Source organism: Argentina anserina, chromosome 4 (assembly GCF_933775445.1).
Source record: "Argentina anserina chromosome 4, drPotAnse1.1, whole genome shotgun sequence".
Classification (NCBI taxonomy): domain Eukaryota; kingdom Viridiplantae; phylum Streptophyta; class Magnoliopsida; order Rosales; family Rosaceae; genus Argentina; species Argentina anserina.
The window spans coordinates 10,197,300-10,217,699 of NC_065875.1; the positions used below are offsets into that span (position 1 = coordinate 10,197,300).

Sequence of the window (20,400 nt, forward strand, 5' to 3'; positions counted from 1 at the left end):
ATGAGTCAAAATAGTGTAAATTGTATTCTTTCACGATACTATGATTCAAAATAATGAATCGATGACTCGATTAGGCTATTCTTTTGAGCAAAGAAGTTAACGGATCAATAAAATTCCTCCAAAAAGTAATGGAGATGTACTCTATGCATTATCATGTGCATAAGCCCTTTCTATGATCCTTCATTGACTATATTCAATCTCCAAGCCTATTCTTTAGCAAAATTTTAGGAGTGACATACACCCTCTTACGCTAAAGAAAATAAGACATAAGATGAAAGCCTAAATTGGCTTATCATGTTCACTATGTGATAAAATATATTATTATGGAGCACCTAAAACAATGAAAAAAGGTGAAAAAGCCTAAAATTTTAGGATTTACAGATTGCGAACTTGTCATTGTGAGGACCGGTTCACCTACTTTTAGGTGGGTTATTGCGGTGCTACTTGCGGCCACTGATTTCTAACATCTAAGGCTATCTACTCACAAAATTTGAGCCCATTGGAAACCTGGATTATGTTGAACCGCTCGACACAAGTGGTCACTGACCTCCGGCGAGTATTTTGGAGCGGTTTGGTACCTTTCGGACCGACTCCGACAGTGAGGCTGGTGGCATTAGATTCCTAACATCCTTGTTTACTTGCTCCTAAAATTTTGTAGTATTCGGGGTTCGGAAAGTTAGTGAACCGTTCAAGTATGTGTAAAACAGAGGTTCGGTATTGGTTGTTGATGTGCTTGGGCTTCCTACAAACCAACAATTTGAACCATAAGCTACGGCTTATAGTGAGTCTTGTTTTACGGTATCTATCTATACCACCATCATTAACGTTACGGTTGTAATGATTCACATATTATTGTTTCAAGTATAGCAATATGCATGTTTGTTAACAGATTATGTTAACGGTTTATCGTCCACATAATTTATGTGCCAAATTGCGCCTCCAGAAGGGCATAATGATGGATTATTTCATGTTGAATTTTTTCTTTGAATAAGACATGAACTGCACCTATGTCCGCTTATATAAAGACTTTAACAAGCGATCTCATTTAGTCTCTTTTGATGAGCCAGTCTCCCCATCGTTAGGGGAAGAGCAGAACAAGTTTGTTCAAGTTCAACGACTTGGTTTTGTCGTGGTTTGTCTCACTGTGCCTCATCATGTTCCTAATAGTTCTACAAATGGAAGTGAGGAGATTAGAGATACATGCTGCAACTATGCCTGTAAGAATTAATGTCTGACAGAAGGACATGTAGTAACTCTTTGTTGGTGACGTGGTGACTCCACAAATGTGGTAGATGGTGTCACTAGGCCGTGGCTCTTACGAAAGTGTAGAGAGACCACTTGGTTCGATAATACTTGCTGAATGCGAGTTATGGCACAATTTGATCTATGATCAATGATACTCACTCGTCTGTTTTCTTGGATGATAGTTATCATTGGGGGACACCTCAATGTCAATACTAATCTAAATGAGAGATCTCAAAGAATGACGATGTTGAATGAGTTTGATGTCGAACTATACATACTCTGTTGAAGCAAAATTCTAACATTGTAGAATGGCCTACATGGAAAGTGCTATCCAGTAGGATTTGATTGTGATGATCAATCTATGTCACCGCCACAGCCTCCTGATCCAATTTTAACAAAGAGATAGGTCATTGGTTAGGTAATGCCAACACCGCACATGTAAATCCTATCGGTTATACCTTTGTAGGTGTAGTGAGAAATATAAGAGTTTAGACTAACCTTATGGTGCAAACTCTCTGACAAAACGCCCTGGAATCAAATATGAGACGGTTTGTTCTCATAATACCTTGTCAGTTAGGTGGTTTCCAAAACAATTGAATTTGCAGCTTGTGGTCAAATGTTGCTTTCCGAAGCTCCTTGCTCAAAACTCAGGGCTCACCACCCTGACAGTGTAGGAGAATTCACTTCGAAGACTTTTTATTGCATAGCCAGGATTGGACATCCCCGTAACCCCATATTCATTCTGCATGAATGGATGAGTAGGAGCGACCATTAAGCAGTTAAACCTTATAGTTAGGGCCCTTGTTATGTGTAAGTAATTTACCCATAACTGTCTGGTTATATGCAATATTGCATGCAACTATACTTAGAATGAAATGATCTTGAGAATACTAGGTCTTGAAAGTGATGACCGTTATTAATGATGTTGTTCATCGGTTGGCTAAAGGCAACAAAGATGTTAAACCAATATCTACAAGTATTCCATGAATCAGTCGAAGTCATAAAAGATATGTTTCCGTTGTAAGAGCGATGATAAGTCCTAAGAGATGAAATTTCCCATTTAAATACGATATGTGTATGCATGTGCTTGTTGTTAGATACATGACTCGACATCTAATTCGGATTAAATTCATAAGGCCAAGATGATAGCTGAGTGCGCCCACACACATGTCAATGCTTGATCACAACATGTTTATGACATCAAATCCTAAATCCCAACACAAAAGACACTTTAATGAAGCAATGTCAAAATCTGCCCATATTCATAGGTCAACTTTCACGGGCCCTATAGGGCAGATCGCTTGTTGGAAAATGATGAATTTGGTACCATTGGAAAGTTCTATGTGTCTACTTTCTAGGGACACCAACCATTTATCCATATCTGTTATATTGAGTGAGTTATAGCTATTTTAGGAAAATAGGACGGATCTGTCCAGAAACTGTAACTGAGTCAACTTCGATGATCATCTCAGAACGAACTAGGTTATGAACCATATTTCACTGGAAAGCCACAAGTGTCTACTTTCCAGAACGTTTTATGGTTCATACATGCCTATTGTATTGAAGAAGTTATGATTGTTTAAGTGCGTGAAAGTCATATCACGCGCAAATCTGTTTTTCATTGTAAACTCTTCTTTTGAGTTGCAATTCTCTTTCTTTTTATCCGTGTACGGATAAGTTTGCATGTTTGATTTAAGAATGTTTGGCGATATTTGATATTCAAATCATTGACCCATTGCTACTTTTGAAGAATGTGAAGAGCGTTCGTATACACTACCTATCTAAACTCCGAGATTGAGTTACCAATCAGGGGGAGTTGTTTTGCAGACTTTAGGAGGACTCTATACCACATGTTATGTTCAAATGTAGTTGGTATGTTTTTCTCCTTTTCCCTTCGACTAAGCTTTTATTTTACCCAAGAGGTTTTGTATTGCTTGGTGTCACGGGCCAACTTTAAAAAGCACAAGTGGGACCGTGCGGCACTTGCTAATCGTTGAATGAGAAGCAAGTTAGCCAAATGAGTACCTTGCAAGGGACAATGAAACCACACGATATTAATATAGTGCTAGCAACAAGCGAGAACACAATTTATATAGTTGTAAGGGACAATCTCATGAACAAGTGAATGATCGAGTAGGCAACAAGAAATGATCTCACGAGACACAGATGATTGAATAATTCCTCTGTTTATTGATGGTAAGACGTTAAGGGAGGTGCAAGTACATGTGCTTACCTATACTAGTTTCGTAGGCCAACCGTCGCCGCCTAGGAACCCCTCCCTATAATAGCATATTTTGCAAAACTAGACTTGGCAGGGGGAAACATGGAACCTTCCCACCATGAGCCAACTTAATAAAGGAAATTACAAAAAATATAAATTACAATACTGCCACTAGCACGCAAGCAACCGGCCATAGGCATGACTCATGACCTTGGATAAGGTTGCTTGCGGCCTTACAAGTGCGGCCCCAACTCATGACCTAGGACAAGGTTGCTTACGGCCTTACAAGTGCGGCCCCTAACATCCTCCCCCACTAAACCTGTCGGCGCTCTCGACGACTGCCTTGGACTTGAAGTCTTCAATCTTCTGCTTGAACTTGTTTAGTGCTTCGACATTCTCCCAGTTGACTTCTTCATCTCCAAACCCCTTCCACTTCACTAAGTACTGCTGGCGCGGACGCTCTTGAACTGCTTGGTTACACCCTGGACTCTTAAATGTGCTCACAACTCTTTCTACTAGAATCTCCTCCACCTCCTTCGGCTTGGTTGATCTGATCTCCACATGCTCGCGAACAGGATGGTTTCGGGCTTGATCTTCAAGGTCTGGCAGGTGCGGCTTGAGGTTGCTAACATGGAATACTGGGTGAACTTTCATCCACGGGGGTATGGCGATCTTATATGAACACTTCCCCACCTTCGAAATCACAAGAAGCGGGCCTTCATATTTCCGAAACAACCGCCTATCTTTAGAGCGAAGAAATCTGAGCTGTTCGGGTAGCAACTTGACAAGGACCATGTCCCCCTCTTGGAACTCCTGGGGTTTACGGCCCTGATCTGCCCACTTCTTCATTCTCCCAGCCGCCTTCTCTAAGTAAGCTTGAGCAATCTCGGCATTGGCTTTCCATTCTTTGGTGAAATTGAAGGCACGAGGATTCTTGCCCCTATACACCTCCTGCACTGTGTGAGGTAGGAGTGGTTGTTGGCCGTTGACTACTTCAAAGGGACTCTTGTTGGTGGCGGAGCTCTTCTTTGAATTGAAACAAAATTGTGCCACATCGAGTAGCTCTACCTAGTTCTTCTGATTCGCATGGACAAAGTGCCTCAAATACTCCTCCAGCATGGAGTTAAATCTTTCAGTCTGTCCATCCGTTTGGGGGTGGTAACTCGAGGAGATGTTGAGTTCGGACCCGAGCAGCTTAAATAACTCCACCCAGAATGACCCTGTGAATCTGGTGTCTCTGTCGCTGACAACATTGTGTGGTACTCTCCAGTACTTCACCACATGCTTGAAGAAAAGGGCCGCTGTGTCTTCGGCAGAGCAATGTTTTAGAGTTGGTACAAAGGTTGCATATTTTGAGAACCTGTCCACCACCACTAGGATGCGAGATAACTCTCCCACCTTAGGCAAATTGGTAATGAATTCCAGGGAGACACTCTCCCATGGACGGCTCGGTACTGATAGTGGTTCCAGCAATCCCGGAGTCTTCTGTCGCTCCACTTTGTCTTGTTGGCATGTTAGCCAAGTTCTTGTGTACTCCATCACATCATCTCGCATTTGGGGCCAGTAATAACCCTGCTTGAGTAGTGCGTGGGTTCTTTGCCACCCCGGGTGGCCTGCCCATAAAGTGTCATGGCACTCTCTCATTAACATCCTTCGTAATTCGTCGGCTCGGGGAACATACATCCTCCTTCCTTTGGTCATCAATAGACCATTTTCCATCCAAAATCTACGGCTTTTTCCTTCTTTCACTAGTTAGACCAGAGCTCGAGCCACATGATCTTTCTCTAAGTTCTCCTTGACCCTTTCCTTAACATTTGTGACTACCACACTGCCAGACATAGTAGCTAACATCCGAAGGGCAGCAAGGTCGGCCTTGCGACTTAGGGCATCTGTGACCTGGTTAGTGATGCCCGCTTTGTACTCAAATTGGAAGTCGAACTCCGCGAGAAATTCTTGCCAACGGGCTTGCTTTGGTGTCAATTTTGGGTGTGTTAGGAAGTGACTAACCGCGGAGTTATCGGTCTTCACTACAAACTTCGACCCCAGTAGATAGTGTCGCCAAGTTCTCAAACAATGAATCACAGCCAACATCTCTTTATCATGCGTTGTGTATCTTCTCTCTGCTGTTGAGAGCTTGTGGCTCTCGTATGGCACAGGGTGTCCTTGTTGCAATAAGACCCCGCCTAGAGCGAAGTCAGACGCATCTGTCTACACTTCAAATGGCTTGTTCAAATCTGGCAGGGTAAGAACAAGATCTTTCATAACGGCTTGATTTAAGTTTTGGAAGGCCTTCTCGCAGCCTTCGCCCCAGTTCCACACCATTCCCTTCTTCAACAGTTCGGTTAAGGGAGTTGTCATTTTAGAGTACTTCTCAATGAACTGCCGGTAGTAATTGGCTAGTCCAAGGAAAGAGCGCAATTCCTTCACATTCTTGGGACTCTGCCACTCTTCAATGGCCCTTACTTTCTCCATATCCATCCTGATTCTTCCCCTCTCTATGATATGACCGAAGAACTTTATGGTATCTTGCGCGAAGGAGCACTTTTCTCGCTTCATATACAACTTGTTGTCTCGCAACCGTTGAAACACCACCTTCAAGTGTTCCACATGCTCTTTCAAAGTGGAACTATAAATCACAATGTCGTCCAGATACACCACCACAAATCTATCCAACAGGTCGCTGAGGACTTGGTTCATTAATGTGCAGAAGGTAGCAGGTGCATTAGTCAATCCGAACGGCATTACCAGAAATTCAAAGGCTCTGTATCGGGTGACACATGCTGTCTTGTACTCATCCCCTTTTGCGATGCAGACTTGATGGTACCCCAAGCAAAGGTCTAGCTTTGTGAAGTACTTGGCACTACTAAGTTGGTCAAACAAGTCATTAATCAGGGGTATAGGGTACTTGTTCCTCAAGGTGACCTTGTTGAGAGCTCGGTAGTCTACACACAATCGCAAAGTCCCATCATGTTTCTTCTGGAATAGTACCGGGGCGCCAAATGGTGACTTAGAGGGCTAAATGAAGACTGCCTCCAATAGATCCCCAAGCTGCTTCCTCAATTCTGCCAGCTCTGGAGGGGCCATGCTATATGGTGCCCTCGCAGGCGGTTTAGTCCCTGGGAGTAACTCGATCTCATGATCTACATTCCTCCTGGGTGGTAACTCTTTAGGTAACTCCGATGGCATCACATATTTATAGCTCTCTAAGATTCCCATGATCTCCTTCGGTACTATCTCGTTCCCACTCCCGTCTTTTATCAGGGGGACGACAACATATGTCGGTTCTTGGTGCTTCACGCCCTTCTTAAGTTGGAGGGCCGACAGAAGGCGAGGCTCACTTGGTGACACCACCTTGGCCGGCACAACACAGGGTCTCTCCCCCATTACTAACAGATTTTGAGCATTAGGAATGGGAATGGCTTTGTTTCCCAGCATGAATTCCATCCCCAATATAACGTTGAAATCGTCCATCTGCACAACCACCAAATCTGTCTTTCCTTCCCAATTACCCAACTTCAGGCGCACCCCTTTTGACAACCCTACAGTGGGAGAGGGTGAGGAGTTAACTGCTTTCATGTGGCCCATGTCTTTCTCGTACTCCAACCCTAGCCTTAGTGCTTCCATTTCCGATATAAAGTTGTGGGTAGCGCCAGTGGCTATCATCACACTCTTGGCGACCTTTTCGTTTATGCTTCCTTCCACGAACTTTAGGCCCTTGGGTAAGAGCTTCTTTGTCACAGAGGGCTGCCTTTCAACCGCATTCAGGAATTTCAATGCCCCCATGTGGCTATGTTCTTCTACCTCCTCTTGTCGATCCTCATTCTCCTTTGCTGAAATTTGGGCTTGTAGAGCTGACAAAGCAGTCTTATGAGGACACTCATTTACTCTATGAGGTCCCCTACATAAGAAACATGATAGGGGTCTCGGGGTGAAGCCAGCAGAGTTAAATGGGCATGGAGTAAACACCCCTGTTGAGACTGCTGACTTGGACGAAGCTGTGTCTCTCACATTGCTAAATCTTTTATCTGTTCCTCCAGAATTTGAAAATCTTGACTCCCCTCCCCCACTTTTGCTTTGTCCTGGTCTCACGCTTTGATTGACCTTCACATTCGTAAAGGATGAGTTTCTTCTTGCAGAGTTTTCTTCGAATGTGTAGTCAGTTAACCTCTCAACTGCCGCTTGAGCGGAGGCCATATCTTGGACCCTTTGTCTTTGAAGCTCCGTTCTAGCCCATGGCTTTAATCCCTCGAGGAAATAGAACAACCGATCTTTCTCGGACATGTCTGGGAGATCGAGCATGATCATGGAGAATTTGTTCACAAACTCTCTAATGTTGTTGGTGTGTTTCAACTCCCTCAATTGCCTTCTTGCAATGTAATCCACGTTCTCTGGAATGAATTGAGTTTTAAGTTCCTTCTTGAGGTCTTCCCATGTTTCAATGGAGCAAACCTTCCTCTGATATCATTGTATTTTGTTCTCCACCATAATTTGGCATCCCCTGACAAATACATTGTTGCCATGTTTAACTTCACCTCTTCCGAGTCAGCTTTTACGGTTCGGAAATAATGCTCCATATCAAAAAGGAAATTCTCAAGCTCCTTGGCATCTCTTGCCCCTCCATAAGCTTGAGGTTCCCGTATCTTGACCTTCCTGTAGTCCGTCACAGGTCAGTTGTCCATCACACGGATGGTTAGATTGAGCTTAGTGTTCATCTCCATCAGCTCGTTTTTGAATGCATCGATGGTGGCTCGGACATCATCCGCCATAGTGTCTATCGTCACACGTAAAGTGTCGAGGGCATCACTCATCGCCCCCAATTGTTCCAGCGAGGCAGCGCCTTGCTCTTCCTCATATCTTGCCCTTCTCTTGGGCTTTTCCATCTCTAGGGCTGTAACCCGTGCTTCCAACTCTTCAAAACCTTCTCTTGCTCCTCCCCTGGGAGCTTCAACATTTTCTAGGGCCGCAACTCGGTCCCTTAACCCCTCAAGGTTCTCCACCCGTGTCACCAACCTTTCTAGGTCGACACGGTCTAGCATGGAGGTAATGTCAATCAATCTATCCGGGACTCCCGCAAGTTCACCGAGTTGCTGATCATAAAAATCGAATCGTTGTTGGTTGGTCATTCTTCCTGTCATCGTAAGAGCCTTGAGCCAAGCCGGCTCTGATACCAATTGTCACGGGCCGACTTTGCAAAGCACAAGTAGGACCATGCGGCACTTGCTAATCGTTGAATGAGAAGCAAGTTAGCCAAATGAGTACCTTGCAAGGGACAATGAAACCACACGATATTAATATAGTGCTAGCAACAAGCGAGAACACAATTTATATAGTTGTAAGGGACAATCTCATGAACAAGTGAATGATCGAGTAGGCAACAAGAAATGATCTCACGAGGCACAGATGATTGAATAATTCATCTCTTTATTGATGGTAAGACGTTAAGGGAGGCGCAAGTACATGTGCTTACCTATACTAGTTCTGTAGGCCAACCGTCGCCGCCTAGGAACCCTTCCCTATAATAGCATATTTTGCAAAACTAGACTTGGCAGGGGGAAACATGGAACCTTCCCACCATGAGCCAACTTAATAAAGGAAATTACAGAAAATATAAATTACAATATTGCCACTAGCACGCAAGCAACCGGCCATAGGCATGACTCATGACCTTGGACAAGGTTGCTTGCGGCCTTACAAGTGCGGCCCCTAACACTTGGAAAGGTTTTTACCGAGTCAATCGTATTGCACCATGACACATTAGGATCGCAATACAAGGGGGAGTGTTGTAGCAGAATTACTTTCCGTAATCTTCCGGTGTATCTTGTCCTAATTAGTATAGGTTAGTCTAGATAAGAAAGGATATATAATCCCTGAATCTACATGATACTCAATGTAATGCCTATATATAAGACCCCCTTATCAATGAATAAAGATGATGCTTCTCCCTATTTGATGCGTATTGCATTTGTAATAACCCGAATTTCATTATTTATTTCTTGTAATTTCATGGAGATTAATGAAATGATATTTTGGTTATATCCATATTCTACGTCTTTTAAATAGTCTTCATTCGAAGTAGAAATCGGTTCGAGAACCATTAAGTCGTTTTTCGATTTAATTCGGTTGACTCAAGAATTGACTTTTAATTCGTCGCTCGTGTCAGGAATCGTCCTTCACAAAAGTCGTAGAGCTCGTCAAAACGAGTTTGTAGACATGTGACACGTAGTAATCGGAAGTTAGAGGAGTGAGATTTTAATTACGGAAGTTGTTGTTGAAAAGGGTAAAAGGGGGAGAGAATTGGGAAACAAATATCTTCTTTCCCTCTCATCTCTTCCTCATTTATGCCCCGTGCTTATCTTCTCATTCTCTGCTTCTCTTCTTTCACTCCATAAATTCTTTTTTCCTTTGATCTTCTCACCCAACCACCGTGCTGCTTGTTGTTGCTTGTTGTTTGCTTGTTGCTGCTGCTTGCTTACTGCTGCTGCTGCTGCTGCCTGGGGAGTGGCTGCAGCTGTAGCCGGAAAAAGGAGACCTTGAGGTGCTAGTAAGGCTGCTGGTTGTGTGCACCAGTGGCTTGGTTGGTTGCTGTTGATTTTGGGCAATGACTTAAGGAGCTCAGCTTGGTAATTTCGTTTTTCCTTGATGGTTATGTTATATTGTTGTTTGGTGGTGTTCTTATTGGTAATGGTGAGTTATTTGAAGGTCAAGAGGTATTGTAAGTTTTGGGGTCTTGATTGTGAGAAGTGGAAGGGTTTAAGGGAATGCATAAAAGGTGTTTGATGGAATTCCTTTGAGAGATTTTGATCCAGTGGAAGTAGTTAGGCCACTGTTGTGGTGTTTTGGGTAGTGAAGGGATTCTTTTGGAAAGCGAGGGAGGCTTGAGGGAGTAGGGGATGTTTGGGAGTACCATGGTATTGTTTGGGGAAGTTATTTAGTTAAGTTGTGACATTTTGGAAAAGTTGGTTTTGGGAAGTAAGAGAAGAAGAGGGTGAAGAGGTTGGAGTAGATGCCACTAGTGTGTGGCATGGGTAACCTTAGTAATTTCAGCATTCTTGCCAAAATTTATGAAGTACTTATTATTTGGTTTGTTTTGGTTCCTTTTTACTAAGTGGAGTTTTGGTCAACTTAGGTGCTTGAGTTGGAAAGTGTTCGACTTGTTGAGTTAGAAGTGGAAGCAAGCATTAAGGTGAGTAAACCTCACGTTTGGTCTAGTTACCCTTGGCAGTAATTAGACGTGTGAACTTATATTTTATATATTTTTACTTGTTGTGTGATTGAATATAAATGTGTATATATTTGGTGATTTATATACGTATATCTAAATCATAATATAATATGCATATATTTATCACTAAGTATATAAAGCTACTATATTTGTGAAATATATTGTGTGTTTTTAGTTGGTTTTCATTGAACTGTGGAGGATGAGACCGAGGGGGAATAAAATGTATAGTTGAGGTTTTTTGGATGAAATATTTATATAGTTGAAGTGCTTATATGTTGTGTGACCGGAAGGGAAGAAAATGTACCTTCCAGCGTTATTGTGTTGTGATTATTTTGTTGTTACCGAAAGGGAAGAAAATGTACCTTCCGGTATGATTATTGCGTGTGTAGCTTTGTGGGTTTTGGTGTTGTCTTTGTGGCGACCTTTTTAGGAGATAAGGGCTGAATAATCAAAGAGACAAGGGGAGCGGTGTGATCCAATCATTCAAGGATGATCAGAGCCGTGCAATCATGTGTGATCCAGCCCAAAACCGAGCAGCTCTCCCTCCCTCCTTCCTATATATATAGCACGACATCTCCCTAAAAAAATGACCACTTCTCCTTTGCATTTAAGAACCGAACCTCTTCTGAAATACCACCACAAATATCCTTCACAAAACAACAAGTCGTCCCCCTTACACTATCACCATCTCCATCGAGTTCACTATAGAAGCCATAGCTCTAAGGTTCCTACAATATGTGATTCTCGCATCTCATCTCCATGACTTTGTTTGTTTGTGATTTTCTACAATACTTTGTTTATGAAGATTGTAGTATGTTGTTTGTGTGGAGTTAGTGGTTTGTATTAGTTTCGATATTTTCAGATTGTATTCGTTATGGTTTTGATCATATGCCGAATCCTGAACTCTTATAATTATTGAGTTTGTATTTCTATTGTTGTGTTATATTCTTCTTTCACATGCTTTTAGATAATTTTCATATATGTGCATACAAATTTAGTGCTTGGATGCAGTCCTTAAGATTGTGTTAAAGTGCTAGATTCATCATCCATATTGACATAAATCGAATCATGCCCTAAGTAAGTTCTGTTTGTGTTGATTAAAGTGAGAATTCTGAAAATTTACATGTAACCCTATGGTGAGTGACGCCATCATGAAACATGTCTCCAAAAAACTTTTGGTGCTTAAATGTATTCTTGTTTGATTTCTACTCTAAGTGTTATTAAATTTGATTGTATGCAAATTTAGGTGAGGCCCTAAGTCAACCTAGACGTTAATTGAAATCTTGCACGATTAGATGATTCCCTAAGGCTCTAATTGTATTGGTGTCTAAAAGTATGTAATTAGATTAATTAGAATGCATGATAAAATCGAGCTTGTAATTATGTGGTGTATAGGTAAATTTGGTTCAGTTTGTTAAAGAGAAGTCAATCATATAAATAGTAATTTAGGTTTTATATTTAGTAGGTAATAATCAATTTCAAACCCCCCTAATAACATGATAAGTATTGAGTCCCTTTTGATTCTCCGGAATGAACGATCCCTGTTTATTCTATACTAACAATGATCTTTTGCAAAGTTTATTATAGACGTCTAAGTAACGTTCTATCATTTCGGTGTCGTTGCCGGGGAAGTGAGAAATTCTCAATTCTTTGAAGTATTAATTTTGTGCTATCTTGTGAATTGTGTAATTGTATACTTGTAAAAATGTTTTCTGTGAACAATGATCGTGAAATTGTAAATTTAGTTTGTTTTGTTAAAGTTGTTACTTCTGAAATTGTTGTTTGTGTTATTTCTTTCAATGTTGTAGTAGTTTGCATATAGGAATACTTGTTACACTTAGTTAAATTTTGAAGGAAGCTAAATGTTTATTTATGCTTAGTTTATTGTAAGTTATAAAGTGAACGGAATAGGTAAAGTCCATTTTGTTAATATTAGCCTTAACCTTCCATTTGTACCTTGCTAAGGTCACTTGAGGTTGAGGTCTTTGTACCTTGCTAAGGTCACTTAGGGTTGAGGGCGGCTTTTATTAACACTTTCGGGCCAGTCTAAAACACAAAGTTATTCCGAGCTGAGTAAGGGGCATGCTATTTTCATTACCCTGGTTCAAGGTTTACAAAATTGGATCTCAGATGCCCATAGACTGACATACATCTCGGTGATGGAGTCGATTGGGAAAAAATCCTTTCGAGGGTGTGGCCCCCGTGGTGTCCAATAAATGAGTCATGCATTGTGACTATTTCTGAATTTAGCTATCTAGCATTCTGAAACAAAGGAATGCGTTTGTGTCTAGACGTTGTACTTAGGCCGCACGTCCAACTTGCTTTATAACTTAGAAAATAACATTCTATAAATAGATATATATAGTTTCAAAAGAAAATGATACTCTAACTTTTAAGATATATCAGATAAAACAAGACCCTACTTGGGATTGTTTCAGTCCATTGCATAGTTAGCTCATCTGCTCCACGTACCTTAAATTTTTAGATTGTTTGTGAATAAAATCAATTAGACTCAGTACTACTCCTTCACCTTTGTAACAGAGAAAGAAGAAGAAGAAAAAACGAGTGAAACAAAAACAAAGAAGAAACGGAAAAGAAATGAAAAAAAGAGAGAAAGAAAGAGAGTTTGTATCTACTTATACTTGTATTTTATACTATGTATCACTTGTTATTTTCAGGCTCATGAATGTCCAAGTTTAGTGGTTGGTCTGAAGAAATTAGTGAACGCCTGAAAAGAAATCACCACAAGTTGAGACAGATAACGTTTCCATCGATTCAGATTCATTTCACGAAGAAAGAGATTTTGGGTCTATTTCGCCATTTCCAGGTTCAACAAGTTGTAGTGGGCTCAATCCATTATTCTTTGAGGATCCAGAATTAGATTTTTTGACAAGTCTGTATCCTTTAGGCCAATTGAATTTCGATCTACCTGATCCAGAGCCTCCAGTTTAAGTCCCAACACAAGGAAATCAAGTTCCAGAACAAGAGATAGCGCCAATTAGAGAGCAAAATGGCAAAGTTGAAGAAGGAATTGGTGGGACATCACCCTTTAACATTGTGTACCCTGTTCCAGAGGAGGGCAAGACAAGTGACTTTTTGTTGAAGAGTGGGTTCCTACGTCATTTACCCAAGTTTCATGGACTCTCAGGAGAAGACCCCAATGAATATCTTACATTATGTCAGTTCAACTGTGAGACCACGTGCCCTAGGGGAGCAGATATTCAGATTGTGAAGATGAGAGTGTTTCCTTACTCATTGGAGGATCGAGCCCAGAAATGGTTGTTTGAGTTGCCTGCTGGTCGTATTACTTCATGGACGACAACGGTGAACTAATTTCTTTCAAAGTACTCTCCATCATCAAGGGTGACTCACATCAAGAAGCAGATAACAGGAATCAAGCAAGGGCTAGATGAGTCATTTTATAATTACTATGAAAGGTTCAAATCTCTTGTAGCATCATGCCCAGCCCATGAGATTAGAGAAGGTCTGTTGCTTCAATATTTCTATGAAGGGTTGCTACAAATGGAAATAGAGTTCCTTGATTCAGCTGCTGGTGGATCATTTTTGGACAAGAGTAATATAGTAGCAAATGATCTTTTGGAGAAGAGAGCTATGAACAATCAGCATTTTGGAACATTTGCTAGTTCCACAAGGCAAGTGCATGAGACCAACTCAAGTTTGAACTCTGCTCTAGAAGACAACGTTGACAAGCTTTCCAAGATGATGAGTAAGTTCATGAGAACTAGTGGAGCTCAAGTTTGTGGTATCTGTACGGATCAGTGTCCTCAAGTTGCTTCTAGTGGAGGGTATGAGGAAGTGAATTCCCTTGGTTATCAAGGAGGTCAGAGGTACAATCCATTCTCAAATACTTATAACCCTGGCCTACGTGATCGTCCAAATTTTCGGTGGTCCAACAATGACAATGTGCTTAGGCCACAACAAAATGCTATGCAATATGGGCCTTGCCCATCTAGTTTGTTTGCAAGACCACAAGCTCCCCATCTCAATGTTCCACCTCTTAACGTGTCATGTGCCCCTAATTATGATAAGATGTTAAAGTCTTTAGCTGTTGGGCAAACTCAGTTGAACACTGTGACTCAAACTTTGGTGGTGGGCCAACATGTTAATAGCAAGGACATTGCGGAGTTGAAACCGCATATGGGCCAGGTATTTGACTTCATAGGCTATTTTTCTGAGCAAAGGAAGTTGCCAAGTAGTGTCATACCTAACCCAAGGAATGAACAAGCCCAAGCTATCATGACAAGGAGTGGGATCGAGCTTAAGGAGCAGCCTAGAGTTGCTAGGAAGGGCCAAACGACCCACCTTGATGATGAGGATGAGAATGACGAAACTGCAATGAAGAAGGACTTGGAGAAAGATCCAGTACCTCCAAGAAGGAGAGTGTGCCATTCCATGAGGCACAAAAAGGTACAAATGCTAACTCAAATGATTTAGTTAAAACTAATCATATTTCGTGTGTACCTTTTCCTTCTAGGTTTGCAAAGAGCAAGAAGGACAAATCTGATGAGGAGGTGTTGGAAGTCTTTAGGAAGGTGCAAGTTAACCTTCCATTATTGGAGTGTATCAAGCAAGTTCCAAAGTATGTGACATTTCTTTAGGAGCTTTGCACTTCACGAAGACAAACTAGGGAGGAGAAGGTAGTAAAATGAATAAGACAATTTCGGCTGTTATCCAAAGGAAGCTACCTCCTAAGATGAAGGACCTGGGAAGTTTTTCTGTCCCATGTAAAATTGGGAACACATTCTTTGCCAATGTTATGTTTGATCTAGGTGCTTCAATAAATGTCATGTCATTTAATGTTTATCAATCACTAGGATTAGTACCTCTTAAGAATGATAATGTGATTATCCAATTAGCAAATCGGTCTAACATGTACCCTAAAGGGTATGTTCAAGATGTCCTTGTGTAGGTCAGTCACTTGATTTTCCCTGCAAATTTTTATGTGCTAGACATGGAGGTCTTGCCCTTGGAAATAACTCCATTTCTTTTGGGGAGACTGTTCATGAGGACTGCAAGGACGTGCATCGATGTTGCAAATGAGAGTTTAACAATGGAATTCGATGGAGACACTATCAGCTTTAACATTTTTGAAGCAATGATGTACCCAATTTCGGATCTAAAATCATGTTTTTCTATGGATGTTGTTGATTCTTTTGCACAGGTTTTATCAGAAACGTTGGAAGCATAGTAATTAGTTATGGAGCACGGGGCCGGATTTGACAAGCATTGGACCGTGTCCCAAGAGAGGAGTGGCTGATTTTGAGCCCGAAATTGTTGAAGTTATGAATGAGCTTGATGCTCAACAATACAAAAGGTATCCTTCTTTCTTGTCAATTCCCATTTCCACTAATAAATTGTTGCCATCTGTGGTACATGCCCCAAAATTAGATTTGAAGGAGCTTCTAGATCATTTGAAATATGTGTACGTTGGAGAGGATGATACTTTACTAGTTATTGTGTCATCAACACTGAGTGAGCAACAGGACGCAAGTTTGATTGATGTGCTTAAGAGGAACAAGACCACTATTGGTTGGACTTTGGCGGATATTAAGGAAATCAGCCATACTACTTGTGTTCATAGGATACTTTTGGAGGATGGCGCAAACCCAACACGTGATACTCAGAGGAGATTGCACCCACTAATAATGAAAATTGTGAAAGATGAGGTGATCCAGCTGCTTGATTGTGGAGTGATCTGCCCTATCTCGGACAGTTGGTGGATTTCACCAGAAGTCGTGCCTAAGAAGAGTGGGGTCACTGTTATGAAGAATGAGGCGAACGAGTTAGTACCCAGAGGTTGGTGACTAGTCATAGGATGTGCTTTGATTACATGAAGCTGAATGCTACAACACGCAAGGATCACATGCCTTTGTCGTTCATGGACCAGATGCTAGAGAGATGGGTACAGTGGGTACAACCAGATATGCATTCATCCGGAGGATCAGGAGAGGATCAGGACAAGACAACGTTTACATGTCCATTTAGCACTTTTGCATATCGACGCATGCCCTTTGGGTTGTGCAATACACCAGGTACATTTCAGCGATGTATGCTTGTTATTTTCTCTGACTTTATCGAAAATATCAATGAGGTCTTTATTGATGATTTTAGTGTTTATGGAAAAGACTTTGATGCATGTTTAGAGAATTTAGAGTTAATCTTGAGAAGGTATGTGGAAACTAACCTTGTGCTTAATTGGAAAAAATGTCATTTCATGGTAAATCAAGGGATTGATTTGGGACACATTGTATCTGCTAAGGGTATTGAGGTAGACAAGGCTAAGGTTGATATTGTGCATTATTTACCCTCTCCCACAACTGTGAGGGAGGTTCGTTCTTTCCTTGATCATGCAGGATTTTACAGGAGATTCATCAAGGACTTTTCCACGATGGCAAGACCTATTTGTACCCTATTGTAGAAGGATGTGCCGTTCCTTTGGGATGATGCATGTGAGAAAGCGTTTGTGATGTTGAAGGAGTTGTTGACAAGTGCACCCATGATTTGTCCTCCGGATTGGAACCTGTCCTTCGAATTGATGTGTGATGTTTGGGACTATGCAGTTGGAGCAGTGTTGGGCGAAAGAAGAGAAACGAACCCGTAGTGATCTACTATGCGTCTAAGACTCTTAATGAGGCCCAGATAAATTACTCGACTACAGAAAAAAGAGCTTTTGGCTGTAATCTTTACTTTAGTAAAATTTCGATCATATCTTTTGCATTTGAAAGTTATTGTGTATTCTGACCATGCAGCCTTAAAATATTTGATGACTAAAAAAATATGCTATGCCCAGGTTGATCCGGTGGCTACTGTTGATTCAAGAATTTGACCTTGAGATTCAAGATAAGAAGGGAAGTGAGAATGTGGTGGCTGATCATTTGAGTAGGATCGTGTGAGATGAGGAAAGAGAGCCACTACGAGAAACTTTTCCAGATGAGTAGCTCTTTGGGATGGAGGTAAGTGTGCCTTGGTATGCAGACATTGTCAATTATTTAGTTACTAGGACTTTTCCTAGTACACTTTCGCATGCTAATAAGGCTAAATTGAAGAAAATGGCTAGATATTACATGTGGGATGAACCGTATTTACGGAAACAATGTAGTGATCAAGTTATTAGGAGATGTGTCCTAGAGAATAAGCATAGGCCAATTCTTAATTTCTGTCATAATGAGGTGTGTGGAGGTCATTTTGGGCCTCGTAGAACAACAATGAAGGTTTTGGAATGTGGATTTTATTGGCCTCCTAATTTCAAGGATGCAAACTTGTTTTCTGTTTCTTGTGATAGGTGTCAACGGATTGGTAAGATTGGTCCAAGAGATCGTATACTTCTTTCTCCTATTATCACAGTCGAAATTTTTGATGTGTGGGGTATTGATTTCATGGGTACATTTCCTTCGTCTAAAGGTTTCTCAATTATATTATTGGCTGTTGATTATGTGTCAAAGTGGGTGGAGGCAAATGCCACAAGGACTAATGATTCAAAAGTGATTGCAGGTTTGAAGTACCACGTGTTTTGATAAGTGATGGAGGTTCTCATTTATGCAACTGGACAATTGAGGCATTGCTCAAGAAGTATGGAGTGACCCACAAAGTTTCGACACCTTACCGCCCTCAGACAAATGGCATGGCAGAAGTGTCCAACATAGAGATAAAAGGAATTCTAGAGAAAATTGTAGGTCCAACAAGGAATGATTGGAGTAATCGATTAGATGATGTAGTATGGGCCTACAGGACAGCGTACAAGATGCCTATTGGGATGTCGTCATTCAGATTGGGGACTCTCAGCTTGCTTCCGTATCGGGTAGACCTGTTCACTTGATAAGGTACTCTTTGTAACTTGGCACGCCTCGGCGTCAAATGGTCCGATCTGCGAGTACTTCATCGACTCCTTGTCGAAGTTGGTGATGACCGTTGTAGGTGCCCGATGCGATATTCCCCTTGATGGGTCTTCCTCGTCCTCATTGTATGGCTTCAACATACTCACATGGAAGACCAGATGTATCTTCAACTTGGGCAGGAGGTTGAGCTTGTATGAAACTTTGCCTATGCGCTTGATAACTTCAAATGACCCTTCATACCTGCGGATCAAGCCCTTGTGCACCTTCCTAAAAGCCTTGAACTGTTGCGGCAAGAGTTTCACAATTACAAGGTTGCCTTCCTTGAACTCGACATGCCTCCTATTTTTGTCCGCCCACTTCTTCATGCTAATAAGGCTAAATTGAAGAAAATGGCTAGATATTACATGTGGGATGAACCGTATTTACGGAAACAATTTAGTGATCAAGTTATTAGGAGATGTGTCCTAGAGAATAAGCATAGGCCAATTCTTAATTTCTGTCATAATGAGGTGTGTGGAGGTCATTTTGGGCCTCGTAGAACAACAATGAAGGTTTTGGAATGTGGATTTTATTGGCCTCCTAATTTCAAGGATGCAAACTTGTTTTCTGTTTCTTGTGATAGGTGTCAACGGATTGGTAAGATTGATCCAAGAGATCGTATACTTCTTTCTCCTATTATCACAGTCGAAATTTTTGATGTGTGGGGTATTGATTTCATGGGTACATTTCCTTCATCTAAAGGTTTCTCAATTATATTATTGGCTGTTGATTATGTGTCAAAGTGGGTGGAGGCAAATGCCACAAGGACTAATGATTCAAAAGTGATTGCAGGTTTGAAGTACCACGTGTTTTGATAAGTGATGGAGGTTCTCATTTATGCAACTGGACAATTGAGGCATTGCTCAAGAAGTATGGAGTGACCCACAAAGTTTCGACACCTTACCGCCCTCAGACAAATGGCATGGCAGAAGTGTCCAACATAGAGATAAAAGGAATTCTAGAGAAAATTGTAGGTCCAACAAGGAATGATTGGAGTAATCGATTAGATGATGTAGTATGGGCCTACATGACAGCGTACAAGATGCCTATTGGGATGTCACCATTCAGATTGGTTTATGGGAAGACATGTCACATTCCAGTGGAATTATAGCACAAAGCATGGGGGGCGGTGAAAAAGTTCAACATGAGCTTGGATGAAGTAGGTCTACATCAAAAATTGCAACTCAATGAGCTTGAAGAGATTAGGAATGAGGCCTACGATACTTCATGGATCTAAAAGGAGAAAACTCGTGCTTACTATGACAAGATGATTAGAGGAAAAAAGTTCCAAGTGGGCCAGAAAGTTATGTTATTCCATTCGAGGCTTATGTTATTTTCAGCGGAACTTCATTCGCGTTGGGTTGGCCCATTTGATGTTACTAATGTGTTAACTCATGGTGCAGTTGAGATTCAAAGTGATAAGACAGGGAAGACATTCAAGGTGAATGGACATCGACTTAAGCCCTACTATGAGCCATTTGAGGAGCACACGTATGAGGAGACAAGTTTGAGAGAGACGCCAAAAGGAGAATGAACCTGAGAGAGTCTATGCTGATAGACTATAAAACTCATGCAAGGAAACCCATTTCAACCGTATCTGTGGAGGAGTCGTCTACGGGAGTTTGAATTTTCTAATCCCTTCACTCTTATGGTTGAATTGTATATGTGTTAATGTGTGATCTTATTCTATACTGGTGAATTACATTCTTATTATTGAGCTTACATTGAGGACAATGTAATTGTCTAAGTGTAGGGTAGGGTTGCTTGATCATTGATTGTTTGTTTCTGTTTTAAAATGTGTTGCTTTATTGAGTCTT

At 41.3% G+C, this 20,400-nt stretch overlaps 1 protein-coding gene across 1 annotated transcript; it reads right to left on the minus strand.

The window, feature by feature from the left end:
• Window positions 1–5,674: 5,674 nt before the first annotated feature.
• On the minus strand, window positions 5,675–7,747 carry LOC126792152 (uncharacterized). The gene is made up of 2 exons (XM_050518635.1): window positions 6,497–7,747; window positions 5,675–6,442 (listed from the first exon to the last, which is right to left on the minus strand). Exons 1-2 carry the CDS (start codon window positions 7,745–7,747, stop codon window positions 5,675–5,677), a joined length of 2,019 nt encoding a protein of 672 aa, XP_050374592.1.
• Window positions 7,748–20,400: the final 12,653 nt, after the last annotated feature.

Coding starts and splice junctions, on each gene's coding strand:
- LOC126792152 (XM_050518635.1), bottom strand. CDS start 7,747: ATGTCCGAGAAAGATCGGTTGTTCTATTTCCTCGAGGGATTAAAGCCA. Junction 6,443..6,496: donor AGCTTGGGGATCTATTGGAG/GCAGTCTTCATT, acceptor GTACTATTCCAG/AAGAAACATGATGGGACTTT.